This window comes from Hemitrygon akajei, chromosome 8 (genome assembly GCF_048418815.1).
Source record: "Hemitrygon akajei chromosome 8, sHemAka1.3, whole genome shotgun sequence".
Classification (NCBI taxonomy): Eukaryota; Metazoa; Chordata; class Chondrichthyes; order Myliobatiformes; family Dasyatidae; genus Hemitrygon; species Hemitrygon akajei.
This window is the reverse complement of record NC_133131.1, coordinates 54,251,243-54,277,779: the sequence shown is the minus strand read 5'-3', so window position 1 is coordinate 54,277,779 and position 26,537 is coordinate 54,251,243. Positions and strand designations below refer to the sequence as shown.

At 44.2% G+C, this 26,537-nt stretch overlaps 1 protein-coding gene across 5 annotated transcripts in view; it reads left to right on the top strand.

The window, feature by feature from the left end:
* Positions 1 to 26,537, top strand: part of LOC140731911 (protein CASP-like) — a 725,429-nt gene that overhangs the window by 291,204 nt on the left and 407,688 nt on the right. For all 5 annotated transcript variants that reach the window (XM_073053890.1, XM_073053887.1, XM_073053886.1 and 2 more), the window contains exons 11-13: positions 11,071 to 11,259; positions 16,267 to 16,325; positions 20,500 to 20,548. In XM_073053890.1, the coding sequence (XP_072909991.1) occupies positions 11,071 to 11,259; positions 16,267 to 16,325; positions 20,500 to 20,548 (297 nt within the window). The remainder of the gene's footprint in view (positions 1 to 11,070; positions 11,260 to 16,266; positions 16,326 to 20,499; positions 20,549 to 26,537) is intronic.

The window sequence follows — 26,537 nt, the reverse complement described above, 5'->3', positions numbered from 1 at the left end:
TCTCTAAGGGACCAATTTTATCTCTCACTATCCTTTTGCTATTAATATAACTGTAGAAACCCTTTGGATTTATTTTCACCTTAATTGCCAAAGCAACCTCGTATCTTCTTTTAGCTTTTCTAATTTCTTTCTTAAGATTCTTCTTACATTCTTTATATTCCTCGAGCACCTCATTTACTCCATGCTGCCTATATTTATTGTAGATCTCCCTCTTTTTCCGAACCAAATTTCCAATATCCCTTGAAAACCATGGCTCTCTCAAACTTTTAACCTTTCCTTTCAACCTAACAGGAACATAAAGATTCTGTACCCTCAGAATTTCACCTTTAAATGACCTCCATTTCTCTATTACATCCTTCCCATAAAACAAATTGTCCCAATCCACTCCCTCTCAATCCTTTCACATCTCAAAGTTAGCCTTCCTCCAATCAAAAATCTCAACCCTGGGTCCAGTCCTATCCTTCTCCATAATTATATTGAAATTAATGGTATTGTGATCACTGGACCCGAAGTGCTCCCCAACACATACGTCTGTCACCTGACCTATCTCATTCCCCAACAGGAGATCCAACACTGCCCCTTCTCTAGTTGGTATCTCTATGTATTGCTGCAAAAAACTATCCTGCACACATTTTACAAACTCCAAACCATCCAGCCCTTTTACAGAATGGGCTTCCCAGTCTATGTGTGGAAAATTAAAATCTCCCACAATCACAACCTTGTGCTCACTACAAATATCTGCTATCTCCTTACAAATTTGCTCTTCCAATTCTCACTCTCCATTAAGTGGTCTATCATACACCCCTATAAGTGTTACTACACCTTTCCCATTCCTCAGTTCCACCCAAATAGTCTCCCTAGATGAGCCCTGTAATCTATCCTGCCAAAGCACCACTGTAATATTTTCTCTGACAAGCAATGCAACACCTCCTCCTCTTGCCCCTCCGATTCTATCACACCTGAAGCAATGATATCCAGGAATATTTACTTGCCAATCACACCCCTCCTGCAACCATGTTTCACTAATAGCTACAACATCATATTTCCATGTATCCATCCATGCTCTAAACTGATCCACCTTTTTTACAATGCTCCTAGCATTAAAATAGATGCATTTAAGAAACTCTTCACCTCTTCCTCTCTGTTGATCCCTAATGATGCGATCAACTTTATTATCTTTTTCTTCCTTCTCCCCTACATCTTCGGTTTGAGCGCTCCCCTTCTCTATCACCTGCCTATCCTCCCTCACACACTGTCTACTAGCTTTCTCTATTTGTTAACTAACCTCCTCTTCCCTCGTCTCTTCAAATTGATTCTCACCCCACAACCATTCTAGTTTAAAGTCTCCCCAGTAGCCTTAGCAAATCTCCCCGCCAGGATATTGGTGCCCCTAGGATTCAAGTGTAACCCGTCCTTTTTGTATAGGTTACACCTGCCCCAAAAGAGGTCCCAATGATCCAGAAACTTGAATCCCTGCCCCCTGCTCCAATCCCTCAGCCACGCATTTATCCTCCACCTCATTCCATTCCTACTCTCACTGTTGCGTGGCACAGGCAGTAGTCCTGTGATTACTACCTTTGCGGTCCTTCTTCTCAACTGCCTTTCTAACTCCCTATATTCTCCTTTCAGGACCTCTTCCCTTTTCCTACCTCAGTCATTGGTACCTATACGTACCACGACCTCTGGCTCCTCACCCTCCCACTTCAGGATATCTTGGACGCGATCAGAAACATCTCAATCCCTGGCACCAGGGAGGCAAACTTCCATCCGGGTCTCCTGATCGCGTCCACAGAATCGCCTGTCTGACCCCCTAACTATCGAGTCCCCTACAGCTTCTTCTTCCTTTCTCTACCCTTCTGAGCTACAGGGCCAGACTCTGTGCCGGAGGCATGGCCACTTTTGCTTCCCCCGGGTAGGCTGTCCCCCCCAACAGTACTCAAACAGGAGTACTTATTGTCAAGGTGTACAGCCACTGGGGTACTCTCTGGTACCTGACTCTTCCCCTTCCCCCTCCTAGCCGTGACCCACTTGTCTGCCTCCCATGGTCCCGGTGTGACCACCTGCCTGTAACTCCTCTCTATCAACTCCTCACTCTCCCTGACCAGATGAAGGTCATCGAGCTGCAGCTCCAGATCCCTAACACGGCCCCTTAGGAGCTGCAGCTCAGCGCACCTGGCGCAGATGTGGACTTCCGGGAGGCTAGGAGACTCCAGGACCTCCCACATCCGACACTGAGAACAACAAATCAATGAACTGCCCTCATACTCATACTTCCCCTTTCCTCAAGTAACAGGAAAAACTGAAACCTAAACCTACCTTGCCTCACCTGCTTCCGCCTAAGCCCGTTGAGCCCAAGCCCTTAAGCCTTCACTCTGCTCCCGGCTCACTCCGCTGCCCGGTCTATAAGGCTGTGTGCTTTTTAAATCTTCCCCGCTTCACTGCCCGCCGTCACATGCCTGCGCAGTCCCGCCTCTCTTAACTCCGACGAGAATAAGAAAAATTCAAGGTGGCTCCCACCGCACTCCCGTTCTGATTCGCCGACTTCCTTCTCCAAACGAAAGCCGATTCAGGAGTCCTGCCCTTTTTAAATCTTCCCCGCTTCACTGCCCACCGTCACACGCCTGCACAGTCCCGCCTCTCTTAACTCTGATGAGAATAAGAAAAATTCAAGGTGGCTTCCACCGCACTCCCGTTCTGATTCGCCGACTTCCTTCTCCAAACGAAAACCGATTCAGGAGTCCTGCCCTTTTTAAATCTTCCCCGCTTCACTGCCCACCGTCACACGCCTGCACAGTCCCGCCTCTCTTAACTCTGATGAGAATAAGAAAAATTCAAGGTGGCTCCCACTGCACTCCCATTCTGATCCTCCGACTCCCTTCTCCAAATGACGAAGGAACAAATACCAATCCTCATAGAGAGATCAGAAGTGGAGAGTGTGAGCAGTTTCAAGTTCCTGGGTGTCAAGATCTCTGAAGACCTAACCTGGTTCCACCACATCAATGCAATTATCAAGAAGGCAAGACAGCAACTATACTTCTTTAGGAGTTTGAAGAGACTTGGCATGTCAACAAATACACTCAAAAACTGCTATAGATGTTCTGTGGAGAGCATTCTGACAGGCTGCATCACGGTCTGGTATGGGGGGTGGGATGGGGAGGACTTCTGCACAGGGCCAAAAGAAGCTGCAGAGGGTTGTAAATTTAGTCAGCTCCAATTTGGGTACTAACCTACAAGATACCCAGGACATCTCAAGGACCAGTGTCTCAGAAAGGCAGCGTCCATTACAAAGGACCTCTAGCACCCAGGGCATGCCCTTTTCTCAATGTTACCATCAGGTAGGAGGTACAGAAGCCTGAAGGCACACACTCAGTGATTCAGGGACAGCTTTTTCCCCCTCTGCCATCTGATTGCTAAATGAAAATTGAACACGTGAACAATACCTCATTTTTTTTTTGTATATATTATTTCTGTTTTTTTGCATGATTTTTAACCTATCAATATAAGTGTACTGTAATTGATTTATTTATTTATTTATTTATTATTAGTTTTCTTCCCTCTTCTATATTATGTATTACATTGAACTGCTGCTGCTGAGTTAACAAATTTCACGACACTTGTCGTGGTAGTAAACCTGATTCTGATTCTTATTCTGAATTCTTATTCTCATGTGAGGTGTTTCAAGGGGGATGCCAAAAAAATCTCAGTGCTAAACACCCAAGTATTGATGATTTATATGAAAGACATACATAAAAGCTTGGTTAGTCCACACTTGCAATTTTGTTTTAGTTCTGGTTGTCTCATTATAGGAAGGATTTGGAAGCTTTAGAGAGAGTGCAGAGATTTACCAGGATGCTTCCTGGACTAGAGGGCATGTCTTGTAAAGATAGGTTGAATGAGCTAGGTCTTTTTTCTTTGGAGTGAATGAAGATGAGAGGCTCATCAGGTAAGATGGTGGCTCATCATGCTCAGACACAGCAGCCTCTATGGGACCACCCAAAGAAGTTATTGGCTGTTTTTACAATCGCAAGACACTGCTGTCTACCCTGTCACTGAGTTGCTCAATGGTGGAGGAACTGGAAGAGCTGGACTTGGTGCAGACTGTGTTGCTGCCTGCTATAGAGAAGCACTGCAGTTGCGAAGGCAGCGTGCCGTCTAATAACAAGTGGTTGCCTTCATCATTTTTCTTGTGATTGCAAGACCCTTTTGGATATTGGTAAAATGTGGAATGCTACAAGTCCAGTTCATTGGTTTATTGGCAGGGCCAATGCTGGTGGTGCTGCATGGCCTTAGATGTAGCGTGGATGTACTGCATTATCACCTGTTTGCATCCGCTCAGGAGAGAAAGCATCTGAGTTGGTCCCTGGACACAGTGTGGCATGATGCTCTGTTGGTGTTTGCTCGTCGGAAAACAAGTTGAATTGTGTTCTGCATACTGCTTAGGGCTTGCCCTTGCCAACAACATTCATGGACTTGGGCTATAGTTTTTTGTGTGACTTAATGTTTACTGCTATCTTATAAGTGCCTATGAATGTTTGTACTGTGTTTTGCACCTTGGACCCAGAGGAATGCTGGCTGTGTTCATGGATATTCATGTATGGTTGAATGACAATTACAATTGAATTTGATAGAAGTGTGCTAGTTGATAAGAGGCATAGCTAGAATGGATAGTCAGAGATGTTTTTCTAAATTGAAATGGTTAATACAAGTGAGCATAATTTTAAGAATTTTGGAGGAAAGTATAAAGAGGATGTCAGATCTAAGTTCCTTACCCACCACCTTATTCTGGCTTCTTTATCCATTCTTTCCAGTTCTGATAAAGAGGCCTGGCTAGAAACTGAGTCATTATTGCTTTCCATAACTATGCTTGACCTGTTGAGTTCCTCGAGCATTTTGTGTGTGTACTGTGTGCACTATGCTGTAATGTTCTGTGAAAGGCAATATTTTATGTTAAAGATTTCTCGCTGGTTGGAAAAGTGACCCCAAGTGTTAACTAGGACTATTCAATGCCAGACTTATCCCGGACCTGGACTGTAGGCTGAATTTTGCTCTCAACGTCAAGAAGTGAAAGTGCCATCAATTTCTTAATGTTGAAGAAGTTTAGCCAGTAATGCTGGCTGTGCGGCCAATGCTCCTCCTATACTGTAATGAAATTAATTTGAATGGGTAAGTGGATAGAATGACGTATAATGGGAAAATATGATAATGTGTCGGAAAACAGAAGAAACAGATACATTTTTAAGTGATAAGAAACTAATAAAGATAAATAATTGTCATGAAATTCAGGATAATTCATAAATCACAAAATTGAATTGCAAATACAGTTCATTGGACATTGGTATACTAGTTTTGACTGCTAAAGAATTTGAGTAAGGAAAGAAGTAATGCTGCTTTTATATCAGGATCATATTGGAATTGGTTTGTTATTGCACGTGTACTGAGGTACAGTGAAAAGCTTGTTTTGCATATGTTTCATACTGATCGAATCATTACACAGTGCATTGGTGTAGAAGAAGGTAAAATAATAAGAGAATGCAGAATAAGTTATAACAGCTACAGAAGCAACATCAAGTTTAATGTCACTGACATTTGTCATGAATTTTTTTTTGCAGCAGCAGTATATTGCAGTACATAGCAATAAAATTATAAATTACAATAAGAAGTAGGGTTGCAAGAAAATGTTTGTGAACTCTTTGCAATTACTTTTTCATATGCATTAATTACTCATAAAATGTGCTCTGAATGGCCTAATTCTATTCCTATGTCTTATGGTTTTAAGATCATAACGAGGTAGATTGTATGGTCAAGAAAATACAAAACACAAAATGCTGGCAGAACTCAGCAGGCCAGGCAGCATCTATGGGAGGAGGTACCTCTCCTATAGATGCTGTCTGGCCTGCTGAGTTCTGCCAGCATTTTGTGTTTTTTATTTATTTCCAGCATCTGCAGATTCACTCGTGTTGCCTTTGTATGGTCAAGAGCCCATTTTATTGTACTATTGTACTATTATTATTGTACTATTTATTGTACCACTATTGATTCAATAGTGTTACAACAACATGGTAAAAACTGTTCAAAAGTGATCTCCAGGCCTAAGGAAAAACATAATCTGGCCTGGATGTGATGCAGGTTAAATTCAATCACTTGATGGCAGAGTTGAGGGGCTTATCCATGAGGAACAACTTCTAGGTCATTTGCTCTAGTTTAGATGCTGTGAAATAGTGATTCTCTTTCTGTGGACCTGCTGAATATTTACAATGTTTTATGTTTTCATATTCTGAGGGGATTCAGAAGTGCATGAGTAGACTGTTCCACTACTTTCCTGAGTCTGGAGCAAAGCTGCACGGAAGGGTTCACTATTTAGTATTAGAATGAAGAAAATTTTTGTTATTCACATAGGGGGTTATAAATCTTTGGAAATCTGTCTCGGAGGTCAAAATTTGATTAGATTTAAGATCAACAGATTGTTGGGTGCTAAGGGCATTAGGCCGGAAGGTAAACTTGAGGAAGTTCAAGTTTATTGTCATCTGACTCTACATATATACAACCAAAGAAAACACTGTTCCTCCTGACCATGGTGCATCCACAATACATATATCACACACAACACATAAAACAAAATATTACCTGAAATAAGATAGTAAAATACAATTCAAAATGCACAAGAAATGCGCAGCACAGGTAAACAGTAAACAGATCGCTGTCCTAGTGACAAAACCTCGGTGGCAGCTAGGTATTCAATAGGCTCACAGCCTGGGCTAAGAAAATGTTATCCAATCTGGTAGCCCTCGTCCTGATGCTCCTATATCACCTTCCTGACGGTAGTGGGTCAAATGGATGGCAGGGATCCTCAAGAATGCCTTGGGCCCTTTGTATACGACGCTCCCAGTAAACGTCACTGATAGGGGGTGGTAGTTTTTACTATCCTCTGTAGGGTCTTTTGATCCAATGCCTGGCAGCTTCCGTATCACAAAGTGATGCAATTAGACAGGGGGCAAGGAGCCTTGCATGCCTCAATCACTTCTGTGTCTTCTTGACTAATGAGGAGCTGTTGTGGTCCATATTAGAACATCTGTGACGTGCACACCTAGGAACTTAGTGCTCTTCACTCTCCCCACGGCAGAGCCATGGAGCCATTGTGCAATGGAGAGTTGTCAACCCATGCCTCCCTGAAATCCTCAATTATCTCCTTTGGTTTGCCATGTTGAGGCTCAGGTTGTATTCTCACACCATTTGACAAGTTTCTGTACCTTCTCTCTGTATATCAACTCATCACTGTTGCCTATGAGGCCAACTATTGTTGTATCATCAGCTAACTTGATGCAATTTGAAGTGGATCTGGTAGTGCAGTTGTGAGTGAGCAGTGTGAACAGCAATGCTCAGCAAAATGGAACCTGAAATATTGCTGCCAACGTGGACTGACTGAGGTCTTACCATCAAGAAGTCCAAGATCCACTTACAGAGAGGCATGTTAAGTCCCAACAAGGATGATGGTGTTAATCCCCGCCAGTGAAGAACATCCTGGCGTATGAGGCATTGTTTTCGAGACAGGACAGAGTGAAGGGCCAAGGCGATGGTATCATCGATGAACTGGTTTGAGCAGTCCAATGTAGATGAAATGTGGGATTTTATATGGTCCATTGCCACTGGGCGGTAATCATTTAGGGCAGTTACTGTTGTTCGCTTGACCACCGGAATTGTTGTGGCTGCCTTGAAGCCTACAGGGACAGTGGACAGTTGCAAAGAGATGTTAAAGATGTCCATTAAGACCTCTATGCGATAGGCCACACAATTTCTCAGCACCTTACTAGTTAAATTGTTTGGCCCCTCAGCTTTGTATAGGTTCACCCTGGCTAGGATCCTCCTCACTTTGGTTGCAGCCAGACAGGATGAATGTTCCTTAGGGGGAGAAGGGGGGTCTTCTTCAATGTCACATCATTCATTATGTCAAGTCGTGCATAGAAGGGATTCAGCTTATCAAGATGGGAGATGTCACTGTCATTGACAGTGCAGGATGGACTTTGACCTGATACGGTTCGTTTGTGCTGTATGTTCCTGTGTCACAAAAGTGTCTTAGATTTTCTGTGAGTACACTCACTTTGCCTTTCTGATGGCATGGGAGAATGCAGCTCTTGCTGACCTTAGAATTATTTTATTCCCTGATCTGAAGGCAGCATCTCGATCTCTAAGCAGTGCACAAGCCTCTGCAGTCAGTCATGAAGGAAAACAGAAAAATAGAAAATCTACAGCACAATACAGGCTCTTTGGCCCACAAAGCTGTGCCGAACATGTCCTTAGAAATTACCTAGGGTTACCCATAGCCCTGTTTTTTTCTAAGCTCAATGTACCTTTCCAGGAGTCTCTTAAAAGAGCCGATCGTATCTGCCTCCACCACCGTCGCTGTCAGCCCATTCCATGTTCTCACCACTCTGCATAAAAAACCTACCCCTGAGATCTCCTCTGTATCTACTTCCAAGCAGCTTAGAACTGTGCCCTCTTGTGCCAGCCATTTCAGCCCTGGGAATAAGTCTCTGACTACCCACACAATCAATGCCTCTCATCATTTTATACACCTCTATCAAGTCACCTCTCATCCTTCGTTGCTCCAAAGAAAAAAGGTCGAGTTCACTCAACCTATTCTCATAAGGCATACTCCCTAATCCAGGCAACATAGAAAGCCTACAGCACAATACAGGCCATTCAGCCCACAAAGCTGAGCTGAACATGCCCTTACCTGAGAAATTACCTAGGGTTACTCATAGCTCATAGGGTTTTCTGAGCTCCATATACCTGTCAAAGAGTCTCTTAAAAGAGCCCATCGTATCCAACATTGTTGCTGGTGGCCCATTCCACGCACTCACTCTCTGCGTGAAAAACTTATCCCGATATCTCCTCTGTACCTAATTCCAAGCACCTTAAAATTGTGCCCCCTCGTGCTAGCCATTTCAGCTCTGGGGAAAAAGCCTCTCACTATCCACACGATCAATGCCTGTCATCATCTAATACACTTCCAACAGGTCACCTCTCATCCTCCATCGCTCCAGGGGGAAAAGACCGAGTTCACTCAAACTGTTCTCATAAGTTATGCTCCCCAATCCAGGCAAAATCCTTGTAAATCTCCTCTGCACCCTTTCTATGGTTTCCACATCCTTCCTACAATGAGGCGACCAGAACCGAGCACAGTACTCCAAGTGGGGTCTGATCAGGGTCCTATATAGCTGCAACATTACCTCTCGGCTCCTAAACTCAATCCCACGATTCATCAAGGCCAATGCACCGTATGCATTCTTAACTACAGAGTCAACCTGCGCAGCAGCCTTGTGTATCCTGTGGACTCGGACCCCAAGATCCCTCTGATCCTCCACACTCCCAAGAGTCTTACCATTAATACTGTATTCTGTGATCATATTTGACCTACCGAAATGAACCACCTCACATTTATCTGTGTTGAACTCGATCTGTCACTTCTCAGCCCATTTTTGCATCCTATCAATGTCCCGCTGTAACCTCTGACAGCCCTCCACACTATCCACAACACCTCCAACATTTGTGCTATCAGCAAATTTACTAACCCATCCTTCATCCAGGTCATTTATAAAAATCATGAAGAGTAGGGGTCCCAGAACAGATCCCTGAAGCACACCACTGGTGACCGACCTCCATGCACAATATGACCCATCTGCAACCACTCTTTGCCTTCTGTGGGCAAGCCAGTTCTGGATCCACAAAGCAATGTCCCCTTGGATCCCATGCCTCTGTACTTTCTCAATAAGCCTTGCATGGGTACTTTGTCAAATCCATATGCACTACATCTACTGCTCTACCTTCATCAATGTGTTTTGTCACAGCCTCAAAAAACTCAATCAAGCTCGTAAGGCATTATCTGCCTTTGACAAAGCCATGCTGACTATCCGTAATCATATTATGCCTCTCCAAATGTTCATAAATCCTGCCTCTCAGGATCTTCTCCATTAACTTACCAACCACTGAAGTAACGCTCACTGGTCTATATTTTCCTGGGTTATCTCTACTCCCTTTCTTGAATAATGGAACAACATCTGAAGCTCTCTAATCCTCCGGAACATCTCCATTGCAAAGATCATCGCCAGAGGCTCAGCAATCTCCTCCCTCGCCTCCCACAGTAGCCTGGGGTACATCTCGTGTGGTCCTGGTGACTTATCCAACTTGATACTTTCCAAAAGCTCCTGCACATCCTCTTCAGTCTACTGTAAGTCATCCCTACAATCGCCAAGATCCTTTTCCGCAGTGAATACTGAAGCAAAGTACTCATTAAGTACCTCTGGTATCTCCTCCGGTTCCATACACACTTTTCCACTGTCACACTTGGTTGGTCCTATTCTCTTGCTCCTAACATATTTGTAGAATGCCTTTGGGATTTCTTTAATCCTGTCCACTAAGGGCTGCTTATGACTCCTTCTGGCTCTCCTAATTTCTTTCTTGAGCTCTTTCCTGCTAGTCTTATAATCTTCTAGCTCTCTATCATTACCTAGCATTTTGAACCTTTCATAAGCTTTCCTTCTTGACTGGTTTTACAACAACCTTTGTACACCACAGTTCCTGTACCCTACCATTCATTTCCCTGTCTCATTGGAACGTAGCTATGCAGAACTCCATGCAAATATCCCCTGAACATTTGCCACATTTCTTCCATACATTTCCCTGAGAACATCTGTTTTCAATTTATGCTTTCAAGCTCCTGCCTTATCGCCTCATGTTTCCCCTTACTCTAATTAAACGCTTTCCTAACTTGTCTGTTCTTATCCCTCTCCAATGTTATGGTAAAGAAGATAGAGTTATGATCACTATCTCCAAAATGCTTTCCCACTGAGAGAGGAATAGGTTCATATGAAATGACAGAGTAAGCTGAAAAGACCAAGCTCTTGCTTCTGTTCCTTAGCTGATAGGAATCACTGTTGCATTCCAGTGAAAGAATCTGTTTCGTTTTTCTCCTATCTTAACTAGTGAACAAGAGGTGTGTTATTTTATATGATTTAATAAAAATATTAAAGGATGCAAATGTATTAAGTTTGATTTCTGGGTCGTCTTTATTAGGAACAAGCTATTGAAGTGTTAACACGATCAAGTCTGGAGGTTGAATTAACTGCAAAAGACCGTGAAATAATGCAGTTAGTTGAAGACGTGCAACGACTGCAGGCGAATCTGACGAAACTTCGTGAGACCTCAGCAAATCAGGTCTCACAACTTGAGCAGCAACTTACTGCAAAGAATAGCACACTCAAGGTAAAGGAATTCAAATGTTTATTCGAGTTTAAATAATTAATGGTTTTTTGGCAGATTTTGGACCATACTGTTTTTGAGGGTTTTATTTTTATTTGCCAATTTCTAACTTTGCTGGGCTTGTATTTCTTATATGGAACAGCCATTAGTTGGTGTAATCTCCTACTACATAACAATGTGCATAGATTTAAAGCTGATTTATACTTCTGCGTCAAATAAACACCATAGGTACGGCGTAGCCGCATAACCTACGCTGTACCCTACGCCCTACCCTGCGCTATAGCCTGATGTGCACCTCTCCAAAAATGTAACTGCGCGTCGCGGCGATTCAGACCGCAACAACTGTGATTGGTCTGCTTGGTAGCATTGCATTTCCTCCTGTCTACAGGCATACTATGTGTACACTGATGCAAAATAAATGGTTGGAGACGATGAGCCAAATTGTCAAATTTATGTGCCAACATCCGAAAATATTTAAATGCTCTTCCTCCTCCATGTCTCTCAGTGACTGGACAAGCACAGAAAATTCACCCTCCTTTTGCCTCAATCAGTTCAATGGTCAGACATACCATCTCCTCTGACATCTCTCTTTTCTGCATTGCAGTAATTTCAATAAAAGTAACCCTTGTTCAACATTTATTAGCTCCAACTCCAACATGATGAACTCAGTCACCATTGTTTGAAGTACACGAAGAAACTACACAGTGGCATAGAAACCCCACCGCCAGCTAGCATTTTGGTGGTGAATTGCAGAGCGATGCAGACGCACCAACGCACAGGTATAAATGCTCACAACGGCGCATGCCACTTACGAAGGTTGTGGCGTAAGCTACTATGCAGAAGTATAAATCAGCCTTTACTGTTACAGAAATGCAGTGCTGAGCAGTGGAATTAGCTTTGAAGGAATTTGTAACTGGCAGTGTACAGTGGCATGCAGAAGTTTGGGCACCCCAGTCAAAATTTCTGTTACTGTGAATAGTTAAGTAAGTACAAGATGAACTGATCTCCAAAAGTCATAAAGTTAAAGATGAAACATTCTTTTCAACATTTTAAGCAAGATTAGTGTATTACTTTTGTTTTGTACAATTTTAGAGTGGAAAAAAGGAAAGGAGCTCCATGCAAAAGTTTGGGCACCCCAAGAGATTTGAGCTCTCAGATAACTTTTACCAAGGTCTCAGATCTTAATTAGCTTGTTAGGGCTATGGCTTGTTCACAGTCATCGATAGGAAAGGCCACGTGATGCAAATTTCAAAGCCCTGACTCTTCAAACCTTGTCCCAACAATCAGCAGCTATGGGCTCCTCTAAGCAGCTGCCCAACACTCTGAATGTTAAAATAAATAATGCCCACAAAGCAGGAGATGGCTATAAGAAGGTAAGAAAGTGTTTTCAGGTAGCCGTTTCCTCAGTCCGTAATATAATTAAGAAATGGCAGTTAACAGGAATGGTGGAGGTCAAGTTGAGGTCTGGAAATTTTCCAAGGGTATTGCTCATAGGATCGCTAGAAAGGCAAATCAAAACCATCATTTGACTGCAAAAGACCTTCAGGAAGATTTAGCAGACTCTGGAGTGATGGTGCTCTGTTCTATTGTGCAGCGACACCTGCACAAATATGACCTTCATGGAAGAGTCATCAGAAGAAAACCTTTCCTGCATCCTCACTGCAAAATTCAGCATCAGAAGTTTGCAAAGGAACATCTAAACAAGCCTCATACACAAAATGCTGGTTAAACGCAGCAGGCCAGGCAGCATCTACAGGAAGAAATACTGTTGACGTTTTGGGCTGAGACCCTTCATCAGGACTAACTGAAAGGAAAGATAGTAAGAGATTTGAAAGTAGGAGGGGGAGGGGGTAATCCGAAATGATAGAAGACAGGAGGGGGTGGAGTGAAGCTAAGAGCTGGAAAGGTGATTGGCAAAAGGGATACAGAACTGGAGAAGGGAAAGGATCATGGGATGGGAGGCCTAGAGAGAAAGAAAGGGGGTGGGGAGCACCAGAGGGAGATGGAGAACAGGCAAAGAGTGATGGGCAGAGAGAGAGAAAAAAAAGGAGAGGGGGAAATAAATCAGGGATGGGGGAGGAGGGGCATTAATGGAAGTTAGAGAAATCAATGTTCATGCTATCAGGATGGAGGCTACCTAGACGGAATATAAGGTGTTGTTCCTCCAACCTGAGTGTGGCTTCATCTTGACAGTAGAGGAGGCCATGGATAGACATACCAAAATGGGAATGGGACATGGAATTAAAATGTGTGGCCACTGGGAGATCCTGCTTTCTCTGGTGGACAGAGCGAAGGTGTTCAGCGAAACAGTCTCCCAGTCTGCGTCGTGTCTCACCAATATATTAAAGGCCGCACTGGGAGCACCGGACACAGTATACCACACCAGCTGACTCACAGGTGAAGTGTCACCTCACCTGGAAGGACTGTCTGGAGCCCTGAATGGTGGTGAGGAGGAAGTGTAAGGGCAGGTGTAGCATTTGTTCCGCTTACAAGGATAAGTGCCAGGAGGGAGATCAGTGAGAAGGGATGGGGGGGATGAATGGGCAAGGGAGTCACGTAGGGAGTGATCCCTGTGGAAAGCAGAAAGAGTGGGGGAGGGGAAGATGTGCTTGGTAGTGGGATCCTGTTGGAGGTGGCGGAAATTACGGAGAATTATACGTTGGACCTGGAGGCTGATGGGGTAGTAGGTGAGGACAAGGGGAACCCTATCCCGAGTGGGGTGGCAGGTGGATGGGGTGAGAGCAGATGTACGTGAAATGAGAGAGATGCGTTTGAGAGCAGAGTTGATGGTGGAAGAAGGGAAGCCCCTTTGTTTAAAAAAGGAAGACATCTCTTTCATCCTGGAATGAAAAGCCTCATCCTGAGAGCAGATGCAGCAGAGACGGAGGAATTGCGAGAAGGGGTTATGCAATTTTGCAAGAGACAGGGTGGGAAGAGGTAATGGTCTTGTGATGGAGGAGTGATGTCATTTTCCTGCCAGTGATGACACAGTGATAGTTTTTTTCAACAGGGTATAAAAGGAGAATCCCTCCCTGTGACGCAGGGCAGTCGGTGGTTGATTTCACTAGTGACTCTGCGTTGCTGCGTATTTCGATGTATGATGCAGTTTTATTTTAAAGTGAAGTTTTATTTTCTGCCTTAAGTCTCAAAGGTTATTGCCAGCAGTTCCACTGCTATTAGAATTAGTAGGCTTATAGTAGATATAGTAGATATCTACTAATAGAACTTTTTGGCCGCCATGAGCAAAGGCATGTTTGGAGAAAAAAGGGTGCAGAATTTCATGAAAAGAACACCTCTCCAACAGTTAAGCATGGGGGTGGATCGATCATGCTTTGGGCTTGTGTTGCAGCCAGTGGCATGGGGAACATTTCAGTAGTAGAGAGAAGAATGAATTCAATTAAATACCAGCAAATTCTGGAAGCAAACATCACACTGTGTGTACAAAAAAGCGAAAGTGAAAAGAGGATGGCTTCTACAACAGGATAATGATCCTAAACTCACCTCAAAATCCACAATGGACTACCTCAAGAGGCGCAAGCTGAACGTTTTGCCATGGCCCTCACAGTCCCCCAACCTAAACATCATCGAAAATCTGTGGATAGACCTCAAAAGAGCAGTGTATGCAAGACAGCCCAAGAATCTCACAAAACTAGAAGCCTTTTGCAAGGAAGAATGGGCTAAAATCCCCTAAACAAGAATTGAAAGACTCTTAGCTGGCTACCGAAAGCATTTATAAGCTGTAATACTTGCCAAAGGGGGTGTTACTAAGTACTGTTACAAATCAGCAACAATGAATATATAAAGACAGGTTTTTAAAACAAATAAAACATTTATTAAACACTGTAAAAAACCCAAAAGTAAACAAACGACTAACGTAACTGGAAGTCAGCTGCTGTGCGGCAGCTTGAACAGTTCTTGAAGCCATAATGCGAAAGTCCAAAGTTTTACCCAGTCGCTTGGGAGAGGCTTTCTTTCCTGTATTAAATCCTTCCCATGTTGTTACTGCTGATCCCAGCCGGAGTATGTTATTTCTCGGAGGATTTACGGTTGAAGGAAATAAAACAGCTTAAAGGCACTGACCTTTCCTTGGTGAATCTCTGCATCCAATTCTTTCTGCTGTCTTTTGGCAAAGCAGGAATTAACATGGACACAGGTTACTAATTCCTTGTGCAAAGATTAAACAAAGGCCGAATCTGTTTCACCGTCGACATTAACTTTCCCAGTCCTTTGGGATTTCCGAACTACTTTAAAATCTTCACTCTCCACAGACTGGACTGGCAGTATTGGAGTGGAACTGCTGGCAATAACCTTTGAGACTTAAGGCAGAAAATAAAACTCCACTTTAAAATAAAACTGCGTCATACATCGAAATACGCAGCAATGCAGAGTGACTAGTGAAATCAACCACCGACTGCCCTGCGTCACAGGGAGGGATTCTCCTTTTATACCCTGTTGAAAAAAACATCACATGTCCTCTCACTGGCGGGAAAATGACGTCACTCCTCCATCACAAGACCATTACCTCATGTCCAGCATAGCCTCAATTACATCACGTTCTCGTGACTTGTACAAGATACCCACGGGTACGTAACAGTACTGACCATGCAAGGTGCCCAAACTTTTGCTTCGGGCCCTTTTCCTTCTTTGTTCTTTTGAAACTGTAAAAGTTGTAAATAAAAAAGTATTCTTGCTTAAAATATTAAAGAAATGTGTCATCTTTAACTTTATGCCTTTTGGAAATCAGGTCATCTTTTACTCGCTTAGCTATTCACAGTGAGAGAAATTTTGAGCAGGGGTGCTCAAAATTTTGCATGGCACTGTATGCATAACATTGTTCTCATTTAGTGGGATGGTAGTCTCGTAGGAAATGGGTATGGTAATTGTTGAACAATTATTATCATTTACCTGACAATGAATGTTGAAGGATATTACACTTGGCACTGTTGGATGAACACTAGTTTTTACTACTTTTATCAACCTTTAAATAAATTGTTTTGTCTATTTTTGAAGCAACTGGAGGAAAAGCTAAAAGAACAGTCTGACTATGAAGAGGTTAAGAAGGAACTGAGGTGAGTAATTTACAAAGTAGCTTCTATCTGTACCTTTGGGAAAAGAAAAGTGTGGCAACAAATTCCACAGACATACCACCCTCTGGCTAAGGAAATTCCTCCTCATCTCTGTTCGAGATGGACATGCCTCTAATGTGAAGATGTGCCCTGTCGTCTTAGATTCCCTCACCAAAGAAAACATTCTTTTCACATCCACTCTATTTAGGCCTTTCAACATTCAATATGTTTCAATGAAATTCTACCCCCCTCCCCATTCTAAATTCCAGTGAATACAGGGCCAGAGTCTTCTATTGCTGCTGATAAGATAACCCTTTCATTTTCGGAATCATTCTTGTGAACCTCCTCTGAACCCTCTCCAACGTCAGCACATCCTTCCTTAAAGAAGCAGCTCAAAACTCCCAAACAAGGCCTCACCAGTGCCTTATACAGCCTCAATATTACATCCTTGCTTTTATATTGTTGTCCTCTTGAAATGAATGCTACCGTTGCACTCGCCTTCTTCACCTCTAATTCAACCTGCAACTTAACCTTTAGGGAATCCTGCACAAAGACTCCCAAATTACTTTGCAACTCGGAATTTTGAATTATCTCCCTGTCTAAAAATAGTCTGTGCTTTTATTCCTCCTACCAAAATGCATGACCTTACACTTCCTGACACTGTATTTCATCAGGCATTTCTTTGTTCATTCTCGTCATCAGTCGATATGTCCTTCTGCAGCCGCTCTGCTTCTTCAGCACTACCTGCCTCCCCCCACCTACCTTCGTATCGTAAGCAAAACTTGGCCATGAAGCTATCAATTTCATCATCCAAATCGTGGACATACAATAATAAAAGAAGTGGTCCCAACTCGGACCCATGTGGAACACCACTAGTCATCGGCAGCCTATCTTTATTCCCTCTCTTTGCCTCCTGCCATTCAGCTTTCCATCTTTCCATTAATACACAGGGAGGAGATGCCTTGTGTGCAGCATCTCATCAAAGGCCTTCATTCTGAAAGACCAAATATAGCCATACCAAGTGCGCTGTATTGGTATGCCCTTGTGATAATTCAGTTTGTTTTATTAACTAAACTGTGGAGGATATAAACAGATTAAATTATCAGCTGAGCAGATCTTCCTGTAATGAATATCTTTATTCATGGATGGCAGCTAATAGTGTTGCCTGTCATATCTGGAGGATGGTCAAAACTATGTTGATAAGAAGTTGTTAATGTTAGCAGTTAAAATGTAATATTTACTGTGAAAATCTTCCCTTGTTTTTATTTTTTTATTCCAGCATTGAGAATGCTTTAATCTGGAATTTTTTGTCCTATAAATCTTGACAGTGAAGAACAACTGATGTTTTCATTGCACTTTCTACATAGAAAATCATTCAAACGTGTAGTGAGAGTAATTTTATATTTGTTGATAGTTCAGAAATTAAGAAAGTGGGAATATTCTGATTTGTTTTTACAAATAATTCAGTATGGAGGTCATTATCTTTAAACAGTTTTTTCAACAGTTGGCTAAAAGTATAATTGGCATAGTCATGGTAGTAGTGACTTTCATAGTTGACATTGGCCTTTGTTGAAAACCGTTCCATCTTTTCTAAGGGAAACGGGTTTTTATTGTTGGAGAGTCATACTGGGCTCATATGGGTGGAGAGTGCCAAGGGGCTGAGTTGGAAGATAGTATTAGGTTGAAGAGAGATACTGAAGTGCTGGTGAAATGGATTGAAAGCTGGCAGATGGAGTTAATTCAGTCGAATGTGAGGTGATGCAGTTTTGGAGTACAATTGAGGCTAAGGCATACACTATGATGGTCAATTTTTAAGGTGTATGGAAGAACAGAGGGATCTTGGTGACATTCTTTAGTCAGATATTGGATACAGAAATAGAGAGTATATTTTGCAACTTTATAAAATCTTGGTTAGTCCTCTGTTGGAGAACTGTGTGTAATTCTGGTGACCAAGGGACAGGAAGGACATGATCACACTGGAGAGGGTGCAGAGTAGACTTACCAGGATGTTACCAAGAATGCAGCAGCTAATTTATGAGGGGAGACTGAAGGAGTTAAATCTCTTCTCCTCGGACCAGAGCAGGAAAGGAAAGTCTATGAATTAAGGTATATAAAATTATAAACAATGAGTATCTGAACTGGTTGAAACTGGGTAATTGATAGCCTTTAAGAGTTGAACACATTGAAGTCCATGCAGCAAGTGCTGGGAGATGAGATTATGACAGATTATACTACTACAATTAGTATCCTCAGTTCCAAGATGATTAAAAAGTGTTAATAAAAGGAAAGGTGATGTAACACAATGGTAAACATGCCTCTGTCCCAACTTTTGTTGAGTGTGTTGCAGCCATCAAATTCTAAATTTGTGTATATTTACAAAATACAATTAAGTTGGTCAGTAAAACTATTGAAAATCTTTTCATTGTACTTTTGTCAGTTAAATAAAGGTTCATGTGAATTAACATATCACAGATATTTGTTTTTATTGCATTTTGGAAAATATCCCAACTTTTCTGGAAATGGGGTTTGTAGTTGCAAAAAGATGATGTGGCCTGACTGGTGGGAATGTTTGTTTCAGGAACATCGGGGGAGTTGATAGACATGTAGAAGAGAATCAGTTGCATGGAAAGCCATTGTAGGCTTGACTGACCAAATGGTGTCTTTCCAACTGAAAGAAATTTGAATGGAGATGACGATAGTTAAATGACTTCATATTAGTCTTGCAGATTAGACCATAAGACATAAGAACAGAATTAGGTTATTCAGCCCATTGAGCCTGTTCCACCATTCAATCATGGCTGATTTATTTTTCCTTACGTTTCCCTGCCTTCTCCCTGTAACTTCTGACACCCTTACAAATCAAAAACCTATCAGCCTCTGCTCCAAAATGTATCTATATATTGAATTGCAGTGTCCGGTCCACTAGGCAGCAATGATCCCTGTCTGTAGGCAACTGATACTTGGATTGCCTACAGCAGGCCAGGCACTGATATGTGAAAGTCTATTCTATGGCCTTAGAATAAACTGGAATGGTTTGAAGTGAACTGAGGAGTCTATCCTTGCTGTAGTTTTTGTACCAGTTGAAGGATGTTATTCACCAGTAAATCAATATTCATCAAGGCTTTGACCTGCTTCCTCATGGTAGACTGCTATAGAAGGTTAGATCACATGTGAAACAGGGTAAGCTCGCCACTGATGCAAAATTAGCTTGGTGGTAGGAATAGGAGGGTGCTACTTCAAGGGTTGGTTTTCAGATTTGTCATCTTTATTAAAGAATTTGAAGAAAATGTAGATAGCATGGTTAGTAAGTTAATGGATGACTTAAACTGTGGGATAGTGAAGAAAATTGTGTTGGGTTACAAGCAGGGTCTAGATCAACTGGCATTGCAATCCAAGGAATGGCAGATTGAACTTAACTTGCAGATGTAAAGTGTTGCATTTTGGAAGTTAAACCAGGGTAGTAAGGGATAGACATGCAGAGTTCCCTGCAAATGGTGATACAGGGGAGACAGGATGGTGAAATCTGGTATGACATACTTTATTGGTCAGGGCATTGTGTACAAGAGCTGGAAGGTAATGTTGTAATGGTACAAATTGTTGGTACTCCAAACATGTTTGGAGTATATTGTTCACTTCTGGTTGCCTAAATATAGAGAGGGATGCCATTAAGTTGTAAAGGATTCAGAAATTATTTCAAGAATCCTGCTGACACTGAAGGGCTTAATTTGGGTAGGGCTGCTTTCCCTGGAACAAAGGAGGCTGAGGGACAGCTTTATAGTGGTATATATTCAAGATTGTTTAATATCACTTCCAGTACACAAGTGTAAAAGAGAACAAAATAATTTTTACTCCAGACCTGCTGCTGTACTGAAAAGACACAAAAAGATAATGAAGACTAATTAAAAATGCTATATACACACACACTCCCCCCCCCCCCCCCCCATATACATAAGGTACCTTATATAAGTAGATAGATTCAATATATCTTCACAGAGCACTGTTTGGCACAGGACAGTCATAAATAAGGTGACTGATCACAATGGTTTTCCCAGGAGCAAGTTTTTTTACACATGAATTGATGGGTAGGAGTCTTGGTTGGCATGGAGCTATTGGGCTGAAGGTTCTGATTCTGCGCTGCAACTGTTTCTGATTCTGACTCTATTCCTATTATTTCCAGTATCTTGAAGTCCATGGAATTTGTACCAGCAGAGGGATCTGGAGCACAGGTATGTTCTTTTCTAATTGAACAGCTGAATGTGAGATATATTATCAGAACATGTTTGTGAACAGTATTCCTTAGTATTTTGGTAGAGATTCAGCAATTCAAAGGAATGATTTTAGGCTGGGGTGAGAACATCTGCATACAAAGAACAGATGATTTTCAGTGCTAGATTTAAGATGTTTAGGATTTTTACCGTATCCCTGTGGAATTTGAACGTAATTGAGTTGCATTTGTTTATCTCTACCCAATCAATGCTGCTTTGCTGTGAAAGACACATCTCAAAATTTAGCTCTGGTGGTTCACATTAAATTCTACAGGACTGCCAGAACTCAGTGGGAAGAATTTTAGAGCACTGCAGCTACCAGTTTTCATTTAGGTGTGCATATTAGAAACATAGAACCACAGTAAACTTACAGTAAACAATACAGGCCCTTTGGCCCACATAGTTGTGCTGAAGATGTCCCTAACTTAGAAATTACTAGGCTTACCTATAGCCCTCTATTTTACTAAGCTCCATGTACCTATCTAAAAGTTTCTTAAAAGACCCTATCGTATCCATCTCCACCACTGTTGCCAGCAGCCCATTCCACGCACTCACTACTTTCTGATTAAAAAACTTACCCCTGACCATATAACCATATAACCATATAACAATTACAGCATGGAAACAGGCAATCTCGGCCCTTCTAGTCCGTGCTGAATGCTCCCTCCATTCCCTGCTTACTCTAGTGTCTGATCAAAATGCCTCTTGAATACTTCGGTTGTACTGTATATGCCTCACATTCCAGTCACCCACCACTGTGTAAAGTATGCCCTACACATCCCTTTTATAACCATATAACAATTACAGCTCGGAAACAGGCCATCTCGGCCCTTCTAGTCCGTGCTGAACGCTTACTCTCACCTAGTCCCACCTACCTGCACTCAGCCCATAACCCTCCATTCCTTTCCTGTCCATATACCTATCTAATTTTTTTTTAAATGACAAAATCAAACCTGCCTCTGCCACTTCTACTGGAAGCTCATTCCACACAGCTACCACTCTCTGAGTAAAGAAGTTCCCCCTCATGTTACCCCTAAACTTTTGCCCCTTAACTCTCAATTAAGAGTTGAGAGGAAAGGATACTACTTTACATGATTTTATTTTGGGTGCTTTTTCATCATTGTTTTGAATTATATTACTGTACGTTTATCTTGCACTGTATTAATCTTCATTTTGCTGTTGGGCTTTTGATGTAGTAATTGTAGAAATGCATAAAAAAATCAATTAAAAAAATAATTCCCCTTACTCCAGTTAAACGGTTTTCTAACTTGTCTGTTCCTATCTCTCTCCAATGCTGTTGTAAAGGAGACAGAATTATGATCACTATCTCCAAAATGCTCTCCCACTGAGAGATCTGACACCTGACCAGGTTCATTATGACACATAGATTTACAAACATTTTATTTCAATTATCTATTGTATTTTAATTTTGTTTCTGACTTTCTGACTACTGTTCCCATCAGTTATTTTTAGAATTTATTAGATTATTAGCTGCTGTGGTGGCTCGCTCAAGCGGCAAGCGAACCGGCTCCAGCAGTCGCAGGCGAGTCCGCAGCTAGCGGCAACCGTTCTGCCCCGCAAAGAGCAGGGGATGTTGGGAGCGGGCACTTAAGCGTGCGCTGATTGAAACAGTAAACAGTTCAACCAGACCCTGCTCGACTCTGTGTATTGCTTTCACTCATTGCGTATTAGCGTGACCACATTGGTGACCCCAACGGTCCAACAGCATTCAGACCCAGCATTTGGACTCGGTTCTGCAGAATGCAGTTTCCCTTAAACTGCCAACCTTCTGGACCACTCAACCCCCCTGGTCTGGTTCGAGCAAGCAAAGGCCCAGTTCCAGGTCATGCAAATTGTCTCAGACACCACCAGGTATTAATATGTGGTGGGTGCCCTCGATCAGGAGATAGCACGCCACGTTATCGACTTTCTGCATCAGCCCCCGGCAGCAGACAGGTATCAGGCACTCAAGGCCCTGTTAATCCACACATTTGGCCTCTTTGGCCGCGAACAGGCCACGCAGTAACTGAATATGGACGGCCTGGGTGACCGCTTGCCATCAGCCCTGATGAGCGACATGCTAGCACTGGCAGACGGCCATAAGCCTTGCCTCCTTTTTGAACAGATTTTCTTGTAGCAAATGCCAGAAGACATCTGCCTCTTGCTAGCAGATGAAGACTTCAGAGACCCGCGCAGGGTGGCTGCCCGCGTGGACGTGCTTTGGTGTGCCAAACGAAATGGCGGAACCACCATCGAAATTAGTGCTGCGGCGCAGCCGAAAGCCCAGCCCTCCCACACCCCAGCAGGGGATGGCACCACTTCTGAGTTTTTATCAAAGGTGGGGTTCCAGGGCCCGCTGCTGCCGACCACATGCTCGTTCCGGGGAAACACCAGGACCAGCCGTCGCTGATGACTACGGCAGCTGGTCACCGTGATAGCCTCCTTTACGTTTGGGACAAGCACTCCGGGCGTAGATTCCGGTGGACACGGGTGTGGAAATCAGTGTCTTACCCCCCTCGAGCCACAATGCCCGAACTAGAAGAACAGTACCGGAACTTATGGCAGCCAACAGCAGCACCATCCGCACCTACGGCACAAGAACCATCCTCTTGCAGTTCGGTTCCAGCTGCTTTACATGGACATTTACGCTGGCCGCAATATCACAGCCATTGCTGGGTGCGGATTTGCTCCGCGCGCACTGTCTGCTCGTGGATTTGAACAGATGATGATTGGTCGATGTGAAGACGTTCCAGACTTTCTCCCTCGGTGAGGCCAGGTTACCGGCCTCGCACCTGGACTCCATCACATATTCCAACCACGAGTTCGCCAGAGTGTTATCGGAGTTCCCATCTATCATCACGCCGCAGTTTTCCTCAACAGTCCCCAAGCAGGGCATGATGCACCACATCCCCACACAGGGACCTTCCCTTCATGCCCAGGCCCGCAGGCTACCGCCCAACAAGCTCCGCCTCATGAGAGGAATTCAAGAAGATGGAAGAGATGGGGATTGTGTGGCATTCCGACAGCCCGAGGGCCTCCCCACTCCATATGGTGCCCAAGTCCACGGGAGGGTGGAGACCATGCGGCGACTATAGGAGGCTGAACGACGCCACCACGTCCGATCGCTATCCGGTACCACACATCCAGGACGTTACAGCCAACCTGCACAGGGCGTGCATCTTTTTAAAGATTGACCTGGTCCGAGGGTACCATCAGATCCCAGTCCACCCGGACGATGTACCCAAGACGGCCCTCATTACCCCCTTTGGCCTGTTCGAGTTCCTTAGGATGCCGTTCAGGCTCAAAAACGCGGCGCAGACGTTCCAGCCCCTGATGGACGCAGTAGGGCAAGATCTGGACTTTCTGATCATCTACCGGGATGACATACTTATCACCAGACGCTCCTGCCAGGAACATCTAGCACATTTACGCCTGCTCTGCCGCCGCCTAAGCGACTACGGCCTGGCTATCAGCCCTGCCAAGTGCCAGTTCGGCCTACCCGCCATCGACTTCTTGTTCCACCGGATCGACCGCCATGGAGCTGTGCCCCTGCCTGCAAAAGTTGAAGTCATCCGCCAGTTCGCCAGACCCAGCACTGTTAAAGGCCTGCAGGAATTTGTTGGGATGGTTTTACCACTGTTTCCTTCCCTCAGCGGCACGGATCATGCAGCCCCTTTTTGTCTTGATATCCGGCAAGGTCAAAGAGGTCACCTGGACAGAGGAGACGAAGGCAGCTTTCGAACAAGCCAAGAACATACTAGCAAACGCCACACTCCTGGTCCACCCCCAGGTCGACGTCCCCACTGCCCTCACTGTGGATGCCTCCGACGTGGCAGTTGGCGGTGAGCTCGAGCAGCTCATCGAAGGCCAGTGGAAGCCGCTCGTATTTTTCAGCCAGCACCTACGACCCCCGGAACTTAAGTCCAGTGCTTTCGACAGGGAGCTGCTGGCCCTGTACCTTGCCATCCAGCACTTCAGGTATTTCCTGGAAGGGAGGGAGTTCACGGTCTTCACAGACCACAAGCCCCACACTTCCGCGTTTGCCGAAGTGCCGGACAAATGGTCAGGCTGCCAGCAACGCCACCTGTCGTACATCTCGGCGTTTACCACCACGATCAAGCACATCCCTGGGAAGAACAACGTGATAGCCGATGCATTGTAACGCACCTCCGTCCAATCAGTGCACTCTCTGTCTCCGGGGGTGGATTATGCGGCATTAGCGTTATGCGACTGGACAGCGAGATGCCGGCTTACCGAACCGCAGTCTCAGGACTCCGCCTCGAAGACATACCCATTGTACAGAGCTCCTTTGCAATGTGTCCGCCAGGCAACCGCGGCCCATCGTCCCGACCGCTTGGAGGCGCCGCATTTTCGATGCCTTGCACGGTTTAGCCCACCCTTCCATCCGGGCAACCATCCAGCTGATCGCAGACAGGTTTGTGTGGCACGGCCTACACAAGCAGGTCGGGCACTGGGCCAGGACACGTACGCACTGTCAAGCCTCCAAAATCCAGAGGCACTTGAGGGCCCCACTGCAGCCCTTCCAGCCGACACATAGGAGGTTTGAACATGTCCACGCTGACATGTCGGCCCACTGCCGGTTTCGAGAGGAGCGAGATACCTGTTCACTATAGTGGACAGGTTCACGAGGTGGCCAGAAGCACGGCACCCAAGGAGGACCTGGCCGCATCATCGGCTGAACTTGTTTACAGTTCCCAGTTCCCAGTGAGTTTGTGCCAGCAGCCCGTGGCCAGGAGTACACACCTATGGCGGTCCTGACTACACTCTGGGAGTGGTTTGGAACACTTGCCCCAGTCCCGACGTCCCATCACGGAACAACACCCTCTTTCGTGCCCAAGGACCTACAAGAGAGCAAGTATGTTCTCATTTGCCGAGGCGTGCGTAGACCACCCCTGCAGTGACCATACAAAGGACCCTACAAGGTGATGCGCCATAATGGGAGAACCTGTGTTCTCGACATCGGCAGTCGTGAAGAGACTTATACCTTTGACCGTCTCAAACCGGCACATCTAGACCTTGAACGCCCGGTTGCGGTGCCACCCCCACGACGACGAGGCTGGCCACCTAAAAGAACTGACAGTGTGCAGGCTGTGGACTCTGCACCTCCTAGCGCCGGTTCTGGGGGGGGGGGGGGGGGTCATGTGGTGGCTCGCCCACGCAGCAAGCGAACCGGCTCCAGCAGTCGCAGGCGATTCCACAGCCGAGAGGGCTCTGAGTGCGGGGCAGACCTCGGCCCGGAAGCCATCGTCACTTCTGCCCCGCAAAGAGCAGGGGATGCTGGGCGCGGGCACGTAAGTGCGCGCGGTTGGGAACTGTAAACAGTTCAACCAGACCCTGCTCGAGTCAGTGTGTTGCTCTCACTCGTTGCGTATCAGCGCAACCACACTGCATTTATTTATTTGAAATGATTTCTAATCACATATAATACTGTAATTCTGTATGATTGAAAAGGCCTAGGAAATTTGATGTAAATTCATTTATTTTTGCACAATTTGAACGCCTCACAGAAAGTAAGTGATTTTTATGTTATTCGTAGGTGAACATTTGCTATCACTATAGGTCATCAGATAGGTCATCACTATCTGATAATTTTTGTCGTCACAAATCTAATAGACTATTTCTGTAAAATCAGAGATAACATTTCTACAGGCCAGTTTTAGCAGAAATTATAATATTGGTGCTCTAGCCTCCAGAGGTGCAGTTTGTTTTGTATGCATTTTGTTTTGTACATACATCTGCACGTACGCTTTTTCTATATCATTTCCTGTGTGGATTAATTTGGATGTTGACGTGAAGCACATGGTGTAGAAAGAAATCCATCTCCAGCCCCTTTTTATTTGCCCTTGAAACAGCATTGTCTTTCATTTTCATTAAAACCCCTGAAGGAAGCTTCCGATTCAGGTGATTTTGAGAACGTATTTAATTCCCT